The sequence below is a fragment of the Heterocephalus glaber genome, unplaced genomic scaffold (assembly GCF_053883595.1).
Source record: "Heterocephalus glaber isolate CG9 unplaced genomic scaffold, H.glaber_assembly_v1.0 deba00001442, whole genome shotgun sequence".
Lineage (NCBI taxonomy): Eukaryota > Metazoa > Chordata > Mammalia > Rodentia > Bathyergidae > Heterocephalus > Heterocephalus glaber.
In genome coordinates, this window is record NW_028258296.1 from 26532751 (window position 1) to 26554546 (window position 21796).

The following is a 21796-nucleotide window of genomic DNA, read 5'->3' on the forward strand; positions in this document are numbered from 1 at the left end:
TTGCCAACAGATAATGGGTAGTTGACGAGTCTACATTTTCTCTTTTTCTTCCTGCTTGTGTGGGGCCACTCTGGGATGGGGAGGAAAAGGGAGTAGGTCAGAACTGTTTGCAACAGGGAGCTCATTGGTTACATGTTATTTTGCTGCTGGACAAGAATAACCAAAATAACACCCATGGGGAAATTTCCAAAGACCCAGGCACAATGTGTTGCCTGTGCAGGCTTCACCTAGGAGGGCAGAATGCCACCATAGGAGCTGATAGGGGAGGGTACCCTGTGGGTCCTAACAAATAGAGGTATTTCTTTCCTCCTATAAAGGCCAGTCTTTTCAGGGGAGACCCATTAGGCCTTGTGCCTTCCTATGTACCTCCACCTTTCAGTGCCTAAACTCCATCCACTTCCACTCATCTCCCTAGATTATCTCCTGCAAAACACAGTATGAAAGTGACTTTTACTTGGAGGCTTCTGTTTTCTAACTCCATCCAGTTCAGTTCCCCATGTTTTTTCAGCATCTTTGTTTTCTGCTAATTTCTTCTGCATGTGTTTAGTCATGATGTTGAAATTAGCAGAAACCTTATCCTTTAATTTCAAATCCCCTAAAGCCAGAAAGTGCATATTTCCCCACTCCATTCATTGCTTAATTCACTCCTTGGCCCACAGAACACAGACCAACTCCCACAGAACCTCACATATGCTATAAACTCAAAGGTGTTTGAAGGAAAAGCTCAAGAGTGGCTTCCTTGGTCCAGGAATGCTGCCTCCCAGTGCTGCCTAATTCAGAACTGCCTGGTTGCTTTCTCCTATGTGATCTAAGGTGTGTTCATTGGGGTTAACAGGTTGATTTTGTACTTCTTTACCTTAAAGAAAAGATTTGGTGGAAAAGACAGGTGGAAATTCCTGGAGAGGAATTATTATTTTAGAGCAGATCTTCTGAACCCTTGAGGCACACCATGTAAATGATGCCCTCACCAATGTAAATGATGCCAGTGCTAGCCTGTATTTAAAAAAACAAACAAACAAACAAACAAGCAAACATGGAGCTGGGTGTAGCTCAGTGCTAAAGCATGCATTTAGCATGCCTGAGGCCCTGGGTTCCATTCCCAGCACCTTCCTCCCCCAACACACCACCCAGGTAATGCTGATCTACAAGTTACATTTGAAAATTAATGATAGATCTTTGCTACTGACAATGTGGTCATCAGACAAACAGCACCAGCCTCACTTGGGAGTTTTTAGAAATCTAGAATCCCAAGCCCTACCTAGATCTACTGAGTCAGAATCTGCATTTTAACAAGGTCCCCAGGCAATTGATACATACATTAAAATCTAAGAACCCCTTCTTTATGAGTGATTGAACTGGGATATAAGTTAAACTTGGCAACCTGAACTTGTGGTTACCTTTCCCATCATGGAGATGGTAGATCAGCTAGGAAGGAGTAGAGAGGAACTTTGAACAGCCACAGCTCTCAGGTCCTCTCTCTTCCAAATTGCACTAGAATTTGGGGATATAATCCCAAGAGCCTATCTTATGTGCCTAGTTTTCTAGATTGGCAACCATCTAATAATTGAACTGTCTGTTCTGCTTGTTAGTTGTACTTGTTATTATAATTATTAATGGCTGTTGAAAGTGGAACAGTATGTGTTTGGAGGAGCAGGAGAGGTATTAATGAGTCAATGGGGTGGGCCTGAGGGGTAGATTCCTGACCTGTCACCACCCTGTGCCTTGAATCCATGCTCATCCACACAGCCTTCCTACAAAGGCAGTTACTACGAATGTTCCTGTCCTGTTTCTGCTTTTTCTAGTTCTTGACATTTTGGCTTTTATCCTGTTTCACACTTTTAGTTGCACACTAGCCTCTAATCTGACTTTTCCATTAACCTTCAAACCTTCAACAGATAATTCTTTTAACACCTTCATTATGCTGGCATGCACTGGGGATTCAAAGTGAATGTAAGATGCGGTTCTTGCCTCAAAGGATCAACAGCACTGCATAGGTGTTCATTACTTACTCAGCCCTCACTGAGTAAGTGAATGGTAGGGACTGTGCTAAATGCTTCACTTTATAAACTCACTTTTCATAATCATAACAGCGAAGTTGTCCTCACTTTATAGATGGAAGAAGCCAAGGGTCAAATAGTTAAATACTTCCCCAGGGCCATAACTAATTCAGTGGCACACATAGGATCTAGGCCTATGTATGATCACCTCAAAAGTCTGTCTATTGAAGATCGGTGCCTCTAGCTCAAAAGTGCATGATTGTGCAACGCATAGCTGTGACTTTTTTTTACATAAAGTCTTTTGTTTTCCTCTTTTAAAAAATCTGTCTTACCCTCTGTATAAAAGACTGTGTTCTTCGTTGCTATGCCCAGGACACTGTTCTTGCCAGGGTTAGGACAGTGCCTCAACTATCACACGTTTAACATCTGTGGAAGGAAGGAAGTTGTTTTGAACCATATCCTGGGTTCTGCCATTTAGCCACAGAGCCTTCTCAAGCCTGAGGCAGTCATTAACCTCAGCTTCCTGACCTGTACCTAGAAATTACTAATACCTCCTCCACTAGTACATGTTATGAAGAATTAAATAAGATGAGTTAAGTAAAGCATCTGGCAAAGTGCTTGGCACATGGTAAACATTCAATACATGTTAGTTATTGTAACTGTTACTAACACTGTGACTGTATGAGTCCCTCAGCTTCCCTAGGTCCCCAGTTTTTGTGACAAGCAAGTCTTGTCCTTGTAAGGACCAGTTCTATGCAGTTTTAGTTTGTCTATTTTTTTCTTGACCACATCCCTTTAGTTTTCATACTCATTTAAGACAATATTCAAACTGAGATTTTAGTTGCTTATCTGAAGACAATATATTAGGTCATAGAACAAACTTTTTATGTTCTTATGATTTCTTTCTTTTTTCCCCCTCGGTACTGGGGATCAAACTCAGGACTTTGCGCTTGCTAGGCAAGTGAGGTGCACTGAGCTACATCCCTGGCCCTCTTATGATTTCTTGATAACTCAGGTCTGAAATACCTATCCCTCAAGGTTCAGAGATATTAGGTTAAGTAAAGGAAGCCAAAGCCCGAAAAGTCACATCCCTTTTGATATAGACAACTTGCTTCCTTTAGTTTCTACAGCAAAAGTTGTATTTAGAGCATCAAGTGACCCCAGACATACTGTGATAAAGGGATTTATTGTATACAAATTTCATTAGATGAAAACTATTTATATTTATTTAAACTTGAGATTTTGTGAAGTATAAAGAAGGAATTCTCCAGAAATATACTTGTTCTTGTGTAACCATCTGAGAAAATTTAATTTTGAGTCAAGATATTCATTTTCATTAACATTGATTTTTCTCTAATGCAGAATGATAAACATGGCCCCTCATAATTCCTACTAGGGGCCCAATCCCAAAGTTAGCCATTAGGTATATTTGCAAATCTGTTCCAAAACAAAACATTTGCTTTTTCACTCCTGTCAAGTTCCTATTTATTTATTCATTCAATAAACATTATAGAGCTCCTACTGTTAGCCACTGTTCAAGGTGCTAGAGGTAGTAGTGAATAGTTCTTCCCCCTTTCTATGAAAGGAGATGGCCAATAATAAAACAAACAAAATTCATAAACAAAAACATTAGATAATAAGAAGCACTATACAAAGAATTAGAATATGGGAATCCAATAGAAAGTAACAAGCCAACTGCTTTATAAAGAGCTGTGAGCCACGGGTTCTCCAAAGAAGCAACTTTTAAGCAGAGACATATTTAACATCTGAGCCAAAGAGCCTCCCTGGAAGGGGAAAAATACAAATTTCAAAGGCATAAGATTAAAGGAATTTAACATTCTCTCCCTGCTTTCCTCTACTTGTGACCTCCATTAAATTGTGAATTTTGGAGAGTCAAGAACTGAGTGATCCATTTTAAGATGACAAAGTGATTCCTCCAACTAACACATTACCTCCTTTGGTCTTGTTAAAATTTTGGAAAGCGTGACTCAGAACTTTCTGGAAACTTCTACAATTTCTACATTGGTGTACCTGCTATATTCAATTGTTCAAGCAAAAATCTAGGGTTTGTTAAAAACTGGTATTTGGCCGGGGATTTAGCTCAGTGGTTCTACCGCCTGCTTCATAAGCGAAAGGTCCCGAGTTCCATCTCCGGTACAAAAATCAAAAACAGCAACAACAAAAAACTTTGGTATTTGATCAAGATATTTTGCCTGTTAAGCTGAGCAGTTTTCCCCTCCTATTTTCCTGGAATGAAGTTTGTAGTAACCAAAATGCATCCAATTTTATTTTTAGAAACTGCTTCTTGCATTTTACATTGAGTTAAGTCTAATTCCTTTCTGTGACAGTTACAGAGGGTTTTTTCATTTTTAATTTTTATTAATACATATTTGTAGTACATAAAGATCATATTCCTCACGGGGAGCTGGTACATGTACATAACACATCTTTTTTTTATCCCCTTCCCCTCCTCTTCTTCCCCCAAACTGTATAGTTTTTGTTTTGTTTTTGCCTAGCTAGAATGAGATAATAAAAGTGGTCACTATATCTGACTTAGTCTGGATAATTTCTTCTTTTCCTTCAGTATTAATCTTAGTTGCCCCCACCTTTAGAGAGTGGTTAATAAGACAACTAAGGCTAGATTATAACAAATAAGCCTCAGGTCACATTCCTCCTGTGGCCCTCCTTCAAGTAGTGACTCAGGGATCCATATTCCTGTCATCTTATATTTCTACCCTCTGGATTCAGAGGTCACCACAGAAGAGAAAGTAAGGACATAGGCAACTGCACAATGAATTATGTCACTCTCAAGCCTGAGAGTGACATATGTAATTTCTTTTCATTCTGTCCAATCATATGGCCCCAACCTAAGCAGGACTTCCAAGGGTATCTGGGAAATGTGTGTACATGTGGTTGGGAAGAGATGAATGACACAAAATTTGGTGAAATCAAAGCATTGTCTCCTACAAGGAAGCCCTTGACCTTACTCTAAAATGACTCTTCTCTTCCGACTGGGTTAGGTTCCCTTCTTTAGGTATAGCACAATCTCACTTGTAGTAGACTCTGTAACTATAGTTGGTACAATAGATTGGATAGAAGGAAAGATGGCTAGATTGTAATCTAAGAGCTTATAGTAATAGAAGAGTAAAGTAGAGTGAATATGTATTGATTGATTACCTAATGCATAAAATTGTGTATTAATTCATTGTATACTCAAGAATTATAGGAAGAAATCAAAACTATACTGTTTAAAAAAAGACTAGATTGGCGGTCCCAGGAAAGTCCTTTTATCATTTTAACTCACAACCTTACTAGCCAAAGCAGCTCCAACTCTCTGCCCCTCTGAGTCACCCTGGCAATCACTCTATAGTTATTTCAAAGATTGGGAAATTATTCTGAAGACAGCATGGCCTGCTGATAGCATTGACTTTGGCTTCCCTCATCATCATTCTCGGTGTTGCCATAAACCTGTTTTTAAGCCCCTGAAGTTGGCTGTGCTTGAAATAAAATGGGAAAACCTGAGTTTGTAGGCCAGTTTGGTTCCCAGCCCAGTTCCTCACCAAAGAGAGTGAACAATCCTTCATTTGTGGCACCCTGAGCCTGCAGTGACCTTCCAGGCCAGCCAGGATGCCAGAGGGAGCACATATTCTCTGAAATGACAATAGGGGAAGAACCAACCAATTGCCCAAGGACTAATGAATGGGCCCCTCTTTTCCCCTGGGACAGCCTCAGCAGAGCCCATGTAGGGCTTAACTCTTTCTTATCCTGAGATTTATGCACAAAGGCTGTTCTTGTCTCTTAGCTGAAAAAGAATCATACTGAAAATAGATAATAATTAGTCTAATGCTAACAAGTTGTTTATGTGAGTGATTATTTGATTAATGTATTTCTTTACCTCTATATTAGAGGGCAAGAACTATGTTGGCTTTGTCTATTATTTTATTCCCTACTACTTAACACAGTGCATGGCAAAGAGTTGGTACTAGGGAAATTCTTATTAAATCTAGAACAACTATGGGAAAACCTTGTCTCAAAGCTCAGGTTCTCATTTTGCTTTGTTTTAGGATTCCATCTTCCCTGATATTGTGATCATTTTCCTTATTTTTTTAAAAGATAAAATCTATTTTGAGTGGCTTCTGCTGCTTGTTTCTGATTCGGTGAATCTCAGAAACATCAAAATAGAGAAATGGAAAAGGAGGAGAAAAATGAGAACACTACAGTAAAAGCTAAATTTTAGCAAATCATTCTACCCCATAGCTCTTCATATGTTCACTGCTTAGATGCATTCTTTGTTTTCTTTGAACAGAGAGTAGATTTTCCTCTCTAAAGTGTACATACTGAAAAATTTAACTACAAACATACAATCAGGAAGAAAACTGAAAGATCATCTTGTTAAGCTGTTTGCTTGATCTTTGCTGGATATTGTAGTAAAATAATTAAAATTCAGGTGATGGGACAGGGTCATGGCATGAAATAATAGTGTGTCTTGGGGTTAAATTATTTCTTTGTAGAATGAGTCAGTTATATTTCAGCAGGGGATGATCAGTGGTGGGAAAATATCCCATGCACAGGCACCAGGGCATGTATCCCCCCAAGGAAAGATAGGGGGTAGAAGCAGTATGTCTAGGAGGCAAGGAAGAGAATCTTGAGCTCAGGTGGGAAGGATCTTGGGTCTGATTCTGCCCATCTTTTTAGGACCTGTGACATGGCCTCCCAGCCCTATTGTCATCTTAAAGATATCACCCAGCACCTTGTTATTGCTGTCAGCAAGAGTCTGCAGTCGACAAGAATAGAGACTGACTTACAAGGTGTGATCAGAGCATTATAATGATTAGCAATAGGTTTGAAAGGAAAACATCAAACCATGTGAAGATAGAATTGTTACACATTGCTAATTCATAAAACTCAGTGAAAATATTCGAAAGAATTCACTGGATTCTCTGAGGCTGCCGTGGGAAGCAAAGGAAACAATGGAGGAAACCAAATGCAAAGCCCTTAAGTACCACAGAAATGGACCCCACATTATGCATCAAACCCTAAGACAGGAAAATAAGACAGCAGTGGAGGAGAGTGATTGAGTTTCACAGGTCAAGAGCCAATGAGCAACACCAATCTTCCCTTTCTCTGAAATATGCCTTGTTTCTGAGTCATGCTGATGAGTTATTGTGGGTTTTTTCTTCATGGTTTTCTGTAAGTTATATCAAAAGTTTAAAATCAAAACAAACAACTGTTACCAGTTTCCTCTTTTAATCCTTCATTTTAACTGACACTCAAAGAGTAGGAGCAACCACCCTCCTTGAGGATTTGTGAAGGGCAATTCTATTGTGAGAGAGCTATGCCCATTTTCTTTCAGTTGGTTAAAAATGATTTGAATCAATTAGGATCCAGAGCAGCGCTGCCCACCTGTCTGTCTGATGGTGTGCAGACACTCACGGGCACTACTAGGGTGGAGAAGAACAGCAGGATGCTACACTGCCCAAATGCAGCCTATCATTAGGAAGAGGCCACAGATGTACAGATAAATAAATACAATATGGACCATTTTTCTCTGGAGCACCCAGGCAAGGCTATAGAGAAGATGAAACTTGAGCTGAGTCTTCAAGGGTGAATTGGCCTTGTGGACAAGGGCATATGAGCTGAAGGGGAGAATGAAAAAAGCTTGGGACAAACAGCAGTGCATGAGGTATAATGAATGCTGGGTGTGTGACTGGGTGGAGGGTGAGGTGGGGTTAGAACAGTAAGGTTTGAAAGCAGGCAGGTCCTGGGTGTGGAGAGAATTGATCCTGACTCAGGATTTAGACTCAGGCAGAAGTTCATTAGTACAGGTCAAAACCTGGTGGCCTGGAATGTAATGCGGCAGCAGCCAGCTCTCACTGGAGCCTGGTTTAGGATGGATGCCATTTCCTTGAGGCCTTGCTTGCCATTCGTGCCAGAAATTCCCAGCATTCCACTCACTCCTCAGAGGCCTTCTAGAAATGTGTACATACACGTTCCTTGAAAGAGGTAACCCACTTGGAAAAGCTGACCACAGCCCTTCACACTCAATGTCACACCCAAAATCAGACATTTCTGGAGCTCAAAGGCAGGCTGTGGTGCAAGGATGCTTGGTTTCAAAGCCCAGTTCTTTCACTTACACTGACTCTCAGCAGCTGAGTGGCATTAAGATTTGAATGTGTGAGGAACTACAAGTGCAGATTCCGGTGTCAGAAAACATAAAATATGAACGCAAATACATTCCTTTGCCTGGGAGCCATTCACTCTCACAACACCACGTCATAGCATAGTGCTATAGAACAATGTTGACCAACACAAACATATTAGGAGCCAGATATCTAATTTAAAATTTTCTGGTGATTCAATTACAAAAAGTAAAAAGAAACAGTTAAAATTAATTTTAATCATATAATTTTAAATTAAATGTATCTAAAAGTGTTATTTTACATGTAATTAATATAAAATTATTAGTCAGTCTTAAAATTTGATGTGTATTTTATCTTGCAGCACATCTCAATTTGTATGAGCCACATTTCCAGTGGCCACTTATGATTAGTAGCTGCTATACTGAATATCACTCTGGAATAATGGCCCAGATAACCAGACCGAAATAATAGCAATAGCTAGTATTTCTTGATTACCAGTCAAGAGATCTTGAGCAACATACTAAGCGTGTGCTTGTTCCTCCTCTGTAAAAGAGAAGTAATGATAAAGCTTAACTTAGGTCTGGAGATTTAGCTCAGTGGTTTCGCCGCCTGCTGCGCAAGCGGAAGGATCTGAGTTTGATCCCCGGCGCCAAAAAAAAAAAAAAACCACCTAACTTATATTGTTGTGAACAGTAAGTTGAAAGTTCTGTCTGAAGCCCCAAATAAGATTATTAATTAGTCCTTTTGTCTTTGCACATGTAGTTTTGTCAGTCTGGAACACCCTGTCTTCTCCACCTACAAATCCTATTCATTTTTAAATATCTTGTTCAAATATTACCTCCTCTGTGTAGTCTCTGAGGTGCTCCTGGTTCTGGACCTATTTATAACCTTATTTAGAGCTCTATAATGATGCTTCTTAGCTTGCTCTATAACTGATTTCCTACCTGTATTCCCTGGTGAATCTAGAAGGATTATTGCATCTCAATTCTAAGATACAGATTTTTCACTTTTTCACATTTCTGAAGTGGGAGGGCTTTGTTACAATTGGCAGTGTTTTATTCTTTCTTGATGAGTTTTTTATTAATATAGATGTGATTCCAATACATGGCATAGATGTAATAAAGGTTTTTTTGGTTTTTTTGGTTTTTTTGGTACTGGGGATCGAACTTGGGTCCTTGTGCTTGTGCAGGCTGCGGCGAAACCACTCAGCTGTGTAATAAAGTTTTGTATTTGCCTTTGTGTTCCCAGGCACTAGCCTCAGTAAATGCAATAAACGTGTTGAATATTGACAACACTAGTGAAAGTTCATTGCAATTGCCACATGTGTAAATTATTTGGCTGGCTGCCTCTCCTCCCTTCTGGATGGTAACCTGTGTATGGTCAGAGTCTGGGATTTCTTCTAGTAATAGGCTGAGCATTTTGTGAGAGGCCAATATTTAATAACTGGTTTTTGAAGAATATGTGTCCTTGAATTGCATGCAAGGAAAGAAACCCCACCTTCCTCACTACAGCAGGATTAGGCTTTAAAATCTCCTTCATCAAAATATCTGAAGACTGCATCAGGAAGTAGAGCAGGGCAGCTAGAGCATGTGGTTGAGAAATGTGTACTTGTGGGACCAGAGGGGAGAAAGCATTTCCCCTCAAAGCTGTGCGCTTCCTCAGAAACCCCACAGAGCCCCCAAACAGATCATCTTTCAAAGGGAAAAAGGGCTTTTAAATTTCAAGTGTTTTAACAAAACCTATTTTTTTAATCTAGAAACTCCACTCTCAAATTGTGCTGTTTCTCTCCTGTTCTTATGCTAAACAAATAAAATCATGCCGAAAACTCTTATCAAGAGACCTCCAACTCTCTTGGATTGCCTGACAACGATCATTAGAAGGTTAAAAAATAATAATAATACTCAGTCTAAAACAGGGGAGGGAGAATGTTATAATAGAGACCTTTTGACTAGTGTAATTCCCAAAGCTAGACCCTATCAGAAAGAAGGAATTTTAAACGACCAAGGATGAAGTGTCTGGAATGTACACAGAGTTCCTATATGCAAATATTGACTTCTAAGTCTTTGAGGTTATCGCAAAGCTGTTGTTTGAAGGTACACTTTGATTTTGCCCTGATGAGTGGATTGGAGTTCCTGCCAAGTAACAAAAGAACTCAGTTTATTTGGGCCTTCTACCCAGTCAAATACATACATGCATCTGTCAAACTACCACCCTCTCTCCTGAAGGGAAATCATGCCTGTTCTAACTTTGGCAACCAATACAAGCACTTGGATTGAACTAAGGGTGTGTGATTTTATCCCCCCACCCCCTAAAAGAAAATACTGTTTTAGTATCACAATTAAAGTAAATTACTCCCTCTCTTACCAAACTCAACCTGTTAGGTAGGCTCACAGTGTGAAGTCCCAGGACTGGGTCTGGCTGGATTTGGGATGCAGGGGTTCCTGGAAGCACTGGCTAACCTAGGCCCTCTGATGTCTCCTGCATCCTGGATTTGAAGGGGAAATCAATCACAAATTTTTTAACTTCCTTTTCAAGTTCAGTTTAAATGAAACTTCTCTGATTGATGGATGGAAAAGTATCAAGCAAGTAGAAGTGCCCTCACTAGGTCCTCCTTCCAGATATTACCACCCTCCTCCTGTCTGCTCCTTTCATGTCAACATGTGCCCTTCCCCAGCTTCTTTCTGGACAAAATGCCTGTTGTTTGTCTCAAGATGCCTAAATTATGGCTACTGACAGGACAGCTAAGAGCCACTGAATGTGATGCTGTTCAAGACAGGCCATTCCTCTTGCTTGGCTCTGATAATAGTTCACAGCTCCTATTCAGCTGACACCCACAGTTGAATAGAGAAAAGACATGCTAACAGTTTCAGTGGGGTGGGTCCTGTAGCAGAGGGCTGTGGCAGGAGAAAGAAGTGCTCTTAGCTCTGTCAGTTCAGCAACTATCCATCAAGTGCTTGCTATGGACTCACCACACCTGGCTCTGGGGAGCCTTCTCTTTTTATTCTTTTCAGTGCTGAGAATTGAACCCAGGGCATTCACATTGAGCTATATCCTCAGTTTTTTTGTTTTTTTGTTTTTTTTTTTTTGGTACCAGGGATCAAACTTGAGTCCTTGTGCTTGCACAGCAGGCGGCAAAACCACTGAGCTAAATCCCTGGCCCTTGGGCAGCCTTCTCTTAAGCAGCAGTTGACCAGTCTTCTCCTTACCTTAGCTGAAACAAACTGAACCCCAGCCCTCAGTAGTTTTACTGGAAGTAAGGAAGGAGCCAAGGAGGGACTATATAAAGCACAGAAGCAGATGAGTTTACAGAGTCACAGATTTCTTATCTGACAAGGCTTCCTGGGGAATTAGCTTCCTTTCCCCTACCAGCACCCTCCATCAAAAAAGCCCAGATCCTTTGTGTACAATAAGATAAGCACATTTCCAAAGGGGATGGGCCCCTCTCTTCTAGAGATATTTTTTCCTTTCATCCTTGCCAAAGTCTTGAGACTAATTTAAGGAAAACATGATCAACACTAATCTTATACATCTTTTTAAAAAAAACTATGGACTTAAACCTATGGACATGTAACAAAATAACTGATTTGTAATTATCAAGCATATCAAGGACATGAAAGTCAAGGAACGGAACGAGAACTGTTTTAAAATGATAGATGCTAAAGGGATATGACATCAACAGGCAGTGCATAATTCTAAACTGAATCTTTTTGCTTTAAAGGACATTGTTGGTGAGGGTTGAATGGAGTCTAGGATTAAAATGCAGCATCAAACCAGTTTTAGTTTCTTGATTTTGATAGTTGTAGTGAAGTTATGAGGGTGAATGTCATTGTTTTTAGAAAATACACACTAAAGTATTCACTGGTGATGGCACATCATGTTGACCACTTACTCTGCAGGAAAAAAATGTGCTTTGTCTATTGCAACATAAATTTGAGATTAAGAAAAAAAAGAAAAAACTACTATATATCCAGCAGTCCCATTTTCAGAAATCTAATGCAAACACATATTGTTGAGAACAAAGTACAATGCCAGTATTGTTTCTGCCAACCATAAGATAATTCAAATGCTGTCATTCAGATGTGAGTATTTTAAATACACACTCAAAAAAGAACTAAGAAACATTGCTGTATACCACCAGGGAATGACCAAAAGGGTATAATAAGCAAAGAAAAAAAGCAAAGTAGAGAAAATTATATGTATAAACATATACATATGAAAGGAAATGTGTGTAATGTTTTAAAAACAAGCAATAGAAGAATAAAACATACTGTTTTAAAAATGAGTACCTACAAGAGGAAGAAATAGTTTACCCCACACACATGATAGAAACTAGACTATATTTGATAGATTTTATTTCAGAATCATGAAAAAAAATTTTTTTTGTACCAGGGATTGAACTCAGGACCTTGCAGTTGCCAGGCAGGGGAGGAGCCACTGCACTACATCCACAGCCCTTTTAAATTTTTGGCAGCTACTCTTCTGACAGAGGATTAAGACCTATGCTATCTTTTTTTTTTTCCTGGTACTGGAAATTGAACTCAGGACCTTGCACTTTCCAGGCAGGCGAGGTGCCACTGAACTGAATCCCGGGCCCAATATTTTGTGTAATTATCAAAAACATTTTTAAAAAGTAGCCCTGGAAAATAAAGTGAAACAAATTATCCTAAATATGAGCACAGTTTGCATAACCTTTCTGAGAGGAACTACTCCATGGAATTTTACTTCAACTTGATTTCAGGTCCTGAGGGGATAAACCCTAGAAACAATAAGTTTTGTTACTAAAAACAAAAATCACTTAATCTCTTTTTTCAGGAATCATATTGTTGGCGGGGATGCTGGTAGTTTTTCTGAAAGTTGTTTACACATTTGTATTCTGTGTGATAAAACAAATGTATAACTACGTGATAATCATTACAGTGTCTTTGCAAATCAGGATTCTAAACTGTGAGAGAGAGGAGATGTAGGACTGAAGGTGTTAAAATCACTGTAATGCTGAATTTGAATAGGAAGTATCAATACGAATTCATGACATTTTATATTAAGAAATAAAAACAGTTCCTAGGTCAGCATACTACAAAGACCTAGAAACAATAACCAACTCAGTGTAGAGTACCCCAGTGCCCAGGGTGAGCTTCAGAAAACCATTTTCCAATACAGAAACAAAGAATGGCTCCTTGGAAAAATGGTTAATTCCACATTTAGTGCAGGAAGTGTACAAGATGTCCCTGGAACATTTTGTCATACTAGATAAAAAGAAAGTTATCAAAGACTACTAGAATTGTGCCAAAGGACTAAAGAGCCAAGATTCTACCGGTCAAAGATGAGTGAATTTGAGTGTCAATCATGACCGCAAAACTTTAAAATACTTTATTATCATTAATATTATTATTAATATTAAAAATATTAAAGTGTGTTTAAATTATGAGTTCATAGTGATTTGATAAAACAATAATTAGTCATTCTTGAATGCATTTGTAAAATTCTTTTTTTAAATCACTGGCAAATAAAAGGGAAAAAGTAAGCATTTATCCAGCCTTTCTTATATAAATGATTGGACTAGGTAACCAAGTAGCAGGTGAAAAATTTCTCTTCTCTTTCTAGGTGGATTACAGCTAAAAATGGAGAATATCATCATCATTTTGAAAATTCTAACGGGTTAACAGATCTAGGAATTGGTCATCGATATTTGCTAGTATCAGAGAACGGTAGAAACTGAACATTACATACTTTCTGATGGAAAAATACACAGCACTTACAAAGCAATCCTTCCAAATCAATAACAACAATAAAAATCATACCTGAAGCTTATCAAGCCTAAGATCCAATGATCAAAACAGAGGACAAAGGTACATGTACATGACACACACCACAAGTACAGTAAGAAAACTCCAGTCTGAGAAACTCTACATGACTATGAACCCGATTTCCTCAAGGAAGGGCAAACGGTTAGAAATCTATAGATCAAAAGAAATGTAAGGAGACATACAGTAGTAACCAGTTACAATCTGTAGGCCTCATTTGGATCTTGAGGCAAACAAGGAAACTTCATGAAAAATGACATTCACAAGACTACTTAATATTTGAACGCTGGCTAATTATTTTATGAAATTAAAAATCTATTGCATTTTTAGATATTGGGCTTATGTTTTTAAAAGGGTTCTCTTTTAGAAATTCATATGGAACTATTTGTAAAAGAGATTATATGATGTCTGGAATTTGCTTCAAAGTAATGCAGATGGAGTAGAGAAAGTAGGTAGGAAAGTATATAAAACAATTTTGGCCATTTCATAATTATGAAATTATTGATTCTTGAAATATTCTTATTTATTCTGTCTGCCCTTTGAATGTGCCTGGAATTTTCCATAATAAAAAGTTTAAAACACCTACTATGTAGTAGAGACTAACCTGGCATTGATCTAGGCCATGAATTGGCATCACAAAAAAACACAGTCAGAACTTTTCCTTCATGACTTAGATATGTGGGAAGGGAGAATTTAGTGGCAATGCCCTTAACTCTCCCCTGACTTGATGAGATGAATATGCACTTTCCTTTGCCAAACTGGAAATTGAGAACAGAATGCAACCCTGTCTAACCAGCTCCTCCATAGAGCTTGTTGAAGGCCGGAATCATTACTCAGGGTCCAGCTGTGCAACATTCTCATCCACCCAGAAACACATGTAGATATCTATGAAACCAAAATAGGGCCATATGTGGGTATTAACACAGAGCAGTTAGACAAAAGGCCCACAGACACGCCTGACCTCTTCCTTGGCCCCTAGGCCTTCATGGAAATGTGAACTTTCCTTTGACATGGACATGACACCCTCTAGCCCTTAACAACAGTCCTATACAGAGTGGACAGTGCCCTTTGGCTGCATCAAGGGCAGGGGGCCCAATGCTCTACATTGCTGGCATTCACACCACAATCTCCTCTTATTTCTGGCCACACCCTATTTGCACTTTGGCTTCATGGTCCTTGAGGGTAGAAACATAAATTCAGCTGGACACTTCTCTATCCAGTGTGATGACCTTTATCATGCGTGCCTGGGATGTTTTTCAAAGAATCCAAGAAGAAATGACTTCATCAGAGACCTGGGAGATGCCTGACAGAGGAGTAGGTCCAGGAGCAAGCATTTCTCCCTAGATTGCAGTTCACTGGTATTTGGCTTGCAACTGAGGGAGCATTTCAGTGAGAAACCCATATGACTATCATCTATTCATTCAGTCACTCACTTTTTAAGCACTTACTGAGCTTCAGCATTATCTCTAGGAGCTATAAGGGAGAAAAAGAGAAAGCATTTGCCCTAAAAAGTTCTCAGGCAGGTGGGAGAGAAAAAACATTTTCACAATTAATTCCAATTTAGGACAGGGTATGACCAGACCATGACCAAAAAGTTCAGAAAAGAGAGGCACATTTTCTACCTGTGGTCGTGAAATTGCAGGAGGTAAAATGTGGGGCAGACCTTGAAAGATGACTAAAATTCCCCATTTTAATAATGCAGAATCAGGAGTGAGAAGAGTAGTGGTGGTAGTGGCACAACGAGAACAGAATTTGAAAGAGAGGAAATGTTTTCAACAAAGTTATACAAATGTCTTCTGCAAAGGTTTTATAATGAGTAAAATCTTCAGTGGTGGAGACAGCCTTGGTGCAAGGAGTGTTCCTGAAGCTCCAGAACTAACATGCCTATTCCAATTCCTTGTTGCTATTCACTAGTTTTTCATAGTGCTGATGATATTTTCATGTTTTGGTTTTTATGAACCTCAGCATCACTGACATTTTGGACTAAATAATCATTTTTTTGGGGGGTGGAACTGTCCCATGCTTTGGAGGATGTTTAGCAGCATCCCTGGTTTCTACCTACTAGATTCCAGATGCACCCACCCTCCATTTGTAACAACCAAAAATGTCTTTAGACATTTCTGAATGTTCTTCAGGGATAGAGGGGACAGCAAAATTGTCTCCAGTTGAAAACTACTATACTATATAAAGAAACCAAAATTATATACAAAACTTATGTTTTGGGGGGTGTCTATTATGCTTTAATGTTTTTTTTTCTGGAGACAGGGTCTCACTATGTAGTTCAAGCTGGTCTTGAACTCATGGTGATCCTCCCGCCTCAGCCTCCTGAGTGCTAGGCTTACAGGCATGCGCCACCACACCCGGCTTTGGGGTGTTTATTATGTATAAGTTTTGTTTTAAGTGTTTTCATACATCAGTCCATTTAATCCTCACATACTCTCAATGAAATATAAGTATGATTATGATTAAATTTGACAGATGAAGAAATTAATCACATTTGACAAAAGTCTCATGTGTTTAGAGATGGGGTTTGTGGAAGGTAATTGGATCATACAGGTGCTATTCTTATCAGTGGATTGATCCATTGATGAGTTAATAACTAAGTGTGTTGTTAGGAGGTGGGGCCTGGTTGGAAGAGGTCTGCCACTGGGGGCCTGACTTTGGAGAATATATCTCCTTCTCCATTTCTCCCTTCTGTCTTCGCTTCTTGGCTTCCAAGAAGGAAGCAGCTTTGCTCCACCATGATGTTTCTGTCTTGGAGCCAGCTAACCATGGACTGAATCCCATGAACCATGAGCCAAATCAAACCTCTCCTCTTTTAAATTGTGGGTGTTGGGCCGGAGATTTAGCTCAGTGGTTCCAGTGCCTGTCTCAAAAGGGAAAGGTCCAGAGTTCGATCCCCGGTACCAAAAAAAAAATTGTGGGTTTTGGGTATTGTGTCCGAGGAATGGGAAAGCCGATTAATACTCAAACTTATACTCCTTGTAAGTAGCAGAGTCAGGATCTGTCCTAAGCATATCTTCTCTTAGCCAACAAATGGCATCATACTATATCCCAGATTCCCCACCCCTCTGTTAATGGAGGTGTAAACTAAGTGTTGTGTGCACCACTAACAGGAGCCCCTGCCAGCAGTCTAAACTGCTGCTGGAAACCAGACTCAGCAGGTCCCCGGGGTGGAGCACATATTGCCCAGGAGAGCTAAGGGCGTCCCCCTCACTTCTGTGTGGTCTTAACTGTTCTCTCTGCCATTCTCCTGAGGACCAAATGTCCCACCTCTATCCCATATCACCACATCCTTTCTGGAATAGCTTCTACCCTTGTTAATGCCCCCATGACCATACCCTTTTGGTTCTCATCATGTAGACCTCTTTTAGATGGAGTACTAGGTCACTCTTTGGTCTTAACATCGAGGTGGGGTAATTTCCTCAAAATGGATACAATTGTCTTTAGACCACAGGATGTGAAGGCCAGTTTCAGATCCCGCAGTAGCTTTAAACTTACCTCTCCAATGTCAGTTTCCTTCTCTTTAGTAACTGCCACTTGTCATTCAAGTATGCACTCCAGTCCCATGCAGCCTCGATTTTACATGATATATAGGTTTAAATTCACAGATGAATCTGAGTTTAGATCCTAGTTCCACCATGTGCTAAACGTGCAATCCACATATCAGTTGTCTGAGTCTCAGTTTTCTGTATAGCAGTATGAAGAAAACCAGCTACCATGCACAATTATTATCATGGGCTTGAAATAATATATTCTGTAAAGTGCTCTTTAGTGCTATTATTATTTGTCATTGTTATGGTTTAAAGATGGGGTGTTCCCCTCATATATTGAGGGGTTGATCAGAGGTGGGACCTCGAGAAGTAACTGGATCATGATGGCACTAACTTCATTAATGTTAGGAGGAGATAGGGCCTAGTTGGAGGAAATAGGCCAGTGGTTTTGAAGGATATATCTCCTTCCTCTCTCAGTTCTTGCTCTCACTCTGCTTCCTGGCTGCCATGAGACAAGCAACGTTCCCCTGCCATATTTCTGCCTTGGAGCCAGCTGTTGATGTGTAAAAACCTCTGAAACCATAAGCCAAAATAAACCTTTCCTCCTTTAAATTGTATATGTCAGCTATTTTGACCCAGCAACAGGGAGATGACTAACACAGTCATTAATCCCTTCATGACAGGATTTATTTGCCAGGTTGCTTCTTAATGTTACCTACTTTCAGCTGAGAGAAAATGGAACCTAGAGCTGAGAGGGTGGGAGGGCAACTTAGTGGTACCAAAATATTTGATGTATGTATTGTCAACTTTTATTGCTATAACAAAATACCCCAGGCAGCTAACTTCATAAATAAAGACTCTTATTTAGCCAATAGTTATGGAGGTTCAAGGGCATCATTTCAGTTCTGGTAATGGCCCACTCTCAGTTACATCACATGATGACTGATGGCAACAGTGGAAGTGCTTTCAAGAGCAAGAAATCACATCTTGATGGAGCCAGAGAGCTGGGTGGAGGCAGGCTCAGACTTTTATAACAACCCTCACACTCTTGTGAGAACTAGCAGGGATTTCATGAGAGCTACTTTAATCCCTTCTGAAGGTGGAGCCCCCAGGGACCTAAGGACTTCTTGTTAGGTCCTACTTCTTTTTTTCTTTTTTTTTGTACTGGGGATTGAACTCGGGTCCTTGTTCTTTCGAGGCAGGCAGTGGAACCACTGAGCTAAATCCCTGGCCTGAGGTCCTACTTCTTAAAGGATCCATCAGCTTCTACATCATCACATTTTGGACCATACTTCCAATACAGGGACCATTGGGAGACAAACCAAATCCAAACTATACCAAGGTACTAAAAACATTCCTGGAAGCTTCCTGCTTCAATATTTCTGAAGACACAGTGCCTTGACTCTGCCATAGGTATTTTAGCTTTGGCACTGACTACTAGAAAGACATTTTAGTTTAGAGTAGAATTTTTAGGCCATATTGTGCAAAACATCCTGAAACTCTAACCTGTATGCTCCACATCCATGAGCCCACAGATGAATGACACCTACCTGATAGGCCCACCCACTGCGTATTTCAGCCCAATTTAGTAATTTGGATCACAATGAATGAATTTCAGTGGGTTGGTCTTCAGTGAGCTGTGAGTCAAAACTAGTCCAAATTGGTCTCTGAGTTGAACTTCCCTTGCCTGTTATCAATTTCTGAAATTGATAACATTGTTTCACTTATTTCTGACCAGTATTTATGAGAAACCCAGATGATATAACTCATTTCTGGGTATTTTCTTCTTAAACTCTATAGGAACTATTGTAAATAGTTTTCCAAATTATACAAATAATAGCATCTACCATTTAGTGGACATCTAATATATAGATTTGAATCTCATATTGCCCTTGAAAGGTTCTTATCCCCATTATACACCTAGAAAGGAACAGAATTTCAGAGAGGCTAAGTGACTTGTTCAAGGTCTCCCACCTAGTAAATGGCCAACTCTGCATTAAACTAAAACTGTCTGACTTCTTTTTGGTGATACAAAACTGCCTCCCTTTCCTCTTGTTCCATGGATCCTCTTTCAATTTATACACCACTGGTGGAATCAAGCAATGGCTGGATGAGCCAAGTCAGAGAGTAAGAAGTTGGAGTAGACCACTCAGAAAGGACAGCCTCTAGAAGCAAGAAAGGGAGACACGGAGGGAAGAAAAGAGAAGGGGAAAGAGAAAAAAAGGAAGGAAGGTAAATGAAGAAAGCTGTTTTCTCCTGCCTTGTCAAGAGCGACTCAGGGATATTTCCTATAGGCTTGTCAGTAAAGAGCCTTTCTGAGACTGGCATGGGGGGGTGGAGGCCATGGCTGCCAGGGAGCTCCATCACTATCACTCACAAGGCATGTGCCTTCTGAGGAAGATGTTGACAGCAGCATTTTCACCTCAGAGAGAAGGCTGTTTCCTGCTCATGTGCAAGAACACATGTGAAAAGTATTTGCCAAGTTATTACAGAATCAGGGAAGAAGTGGTATGCCCCACAAAAAGAGTCCCTCCAAAGTCCTTATGGAGACAATGAGACAAAGACATTGTCTCAAATGCTCATCGAAGGCTGCCAGGGATAATTTCTGCATCCCCAGCACCTAGTCACCCTCTGAGAGCCCAAAGGCCTGCATCACAAAGGCTGTATTTAGAATGCAGGGAAGTTTTACAATTGGCACATTTCTGTAAACACATTGGTTTAATTCCAATTTTACAGCTCAGCTACTCCCCATAACACACAGTCTGTAAAGCATTTACAATGTTGTTCAAAATCTATATACTGTTTACATTCTCTGCCCTCTATGCAGGTAAAATGGATCTAGGAACTTTGCCAGAGTCCTGGGGAAACAGCTAGAATTAAACAAAAACCACAAAACCTCCAGAAAAAAACCACACCAGGAATCGGATATGGAAAGTACAGGGAACCCCAAACACAAGTCCCCCAAGTGAGGAAGATCCAGTCACATGTGGGCAAATTCAACGAGACAGGACCACTTGGAAGGTTCCTATGAGTGACTGGATGTTCAGCCTACTTTATAGCCTTTGTTTAATGTGATTTGTTTTTCAATATTTCTTGAAAAAAACCTCTCATCTTGGTTACTCAGCAGAGAACATGAGTAAGTGTCCTTGCTTCAAGTTATCCGAATTTCTCCCTGGGACCCTGACCCTGGGACCCTCCCCGCAACCTGACTCAGTTGGCATGGATACTGCACCCCATGTAGTTTCACAGCTCAACCTCACCCCTTCCATACGGGCATCCCAGAGGGCATGGTAAGAGATGTAAAAACAAACTTGGTGAGGTTGAGTACAATTGAACAGAGTTGATCAATTAAAAAGTAATCATTTTAGAAACTGAAATGATAGAAAATATTTACTGTTTTAAATAAACTTATGAGATACTGTTTAATACCAAATAGAATTTTCCATTTATAGACTTTGTTGCTGTTATTCTTCAATCTTGTTAATTCTTGGAGACAAGAATCACTCATTGCTTTAGGACCCAATACTCTAAAAATTGAGCTATTCCTAACCTACATGCTGAGCAATGTATAAGTTCTGCCTTTGGCCTCTAGAGTAGCCCTGGCTGCCAACAGGCGACAGTCTGCATCTTGTCCTCTGCTTAGATTTGATTGTTTGGCTACTCGTGTTTCATTAGAAAGAAGAGACACTTTGGGGGTCCACAGTGAATTATACCAGAGAGCCACATAGTCACATCAGCAAGGATAACAGCCCTACATATTGTGGGGAATGGAATCTATGCCTGTAAAAGTACAGGCAGTGCCTCAGACCTGAGTAGGCCATAAAAAGAGAGTCTTCAGCCCAGGTCCCGAGACTCCCTTTGTTTGAGCTCAATGTCCTTAGGCCAGGTGGCTGTCCATTCAGGCTCAACTCATAGGACCCCAAGCAAGCAATAAGACCAATAAGGATTTGTCCTTTGGATGCCACAGCCTTTATCACTGGTTGCAGACCAGACAGGGAACTGAAACTGCTTAATTAGGGACATACCAGGGGCATGTCAGGAAACAAAAGGTAACCCTGGGAGGGTAGAGTAAGCTTCCAATTTGGATGAGACCCAGTGGAGAAGGGGAAGGCAGTGGTGAACGTGGACTCACCCACTGGAAGGAAAGGACCAGGATAGGGCCAGCCAGCTGCTCTTGGCCCCCTGCACCTGAGAAGCCAGTGTCTCTCCCAAGCACAGAAGCAGTTTTCCAAGGGCTGAAGCAGGGCTGCCATCCAGCCTCAACACTCAGCAGAGCAGCAGGGCTGAGGCTGTGGCCATCCCTTGACTCTGCTTGGCTGGAAGAAACAAAAGCGCTTTGAGGAGGTTCTCACTTTGAAAACTTC

At 40.2% G+C, this 21796-nt stretch overlaps 1 protein-coding gene across 2 annotated transcripts in view; it reads left to right on the forward strand.

Annotated features, from left to right (window-relative positions):
• The window catches only part of Cdc7 (cell division cycle 7), a 127453-nt gene that overhangs the window by 68901 nt on the left and 36756 nt on the right, over positions 1 to 21796 (forward strand). Inside the window, exon 12 of one of the 2 annotated variants that reach the window (XM_021255396.2) lies at positions 13739 to 14219. The exons of the other annotated variant lie outside the window; for it this stretch is intronic. Within the exon in view, the coding sequence (XP_021111055.1) occupies positions 13739 to 13797 (59 nt within the window). The 3' untranslated portion in view covers positions 13798 to 14219. Of the gene's footprint in view, positions 1 to 13738; positions 14220 to 21796 lie in introns of those variants that run through there. 2 annotated transcript variants of the gene reach the window in all.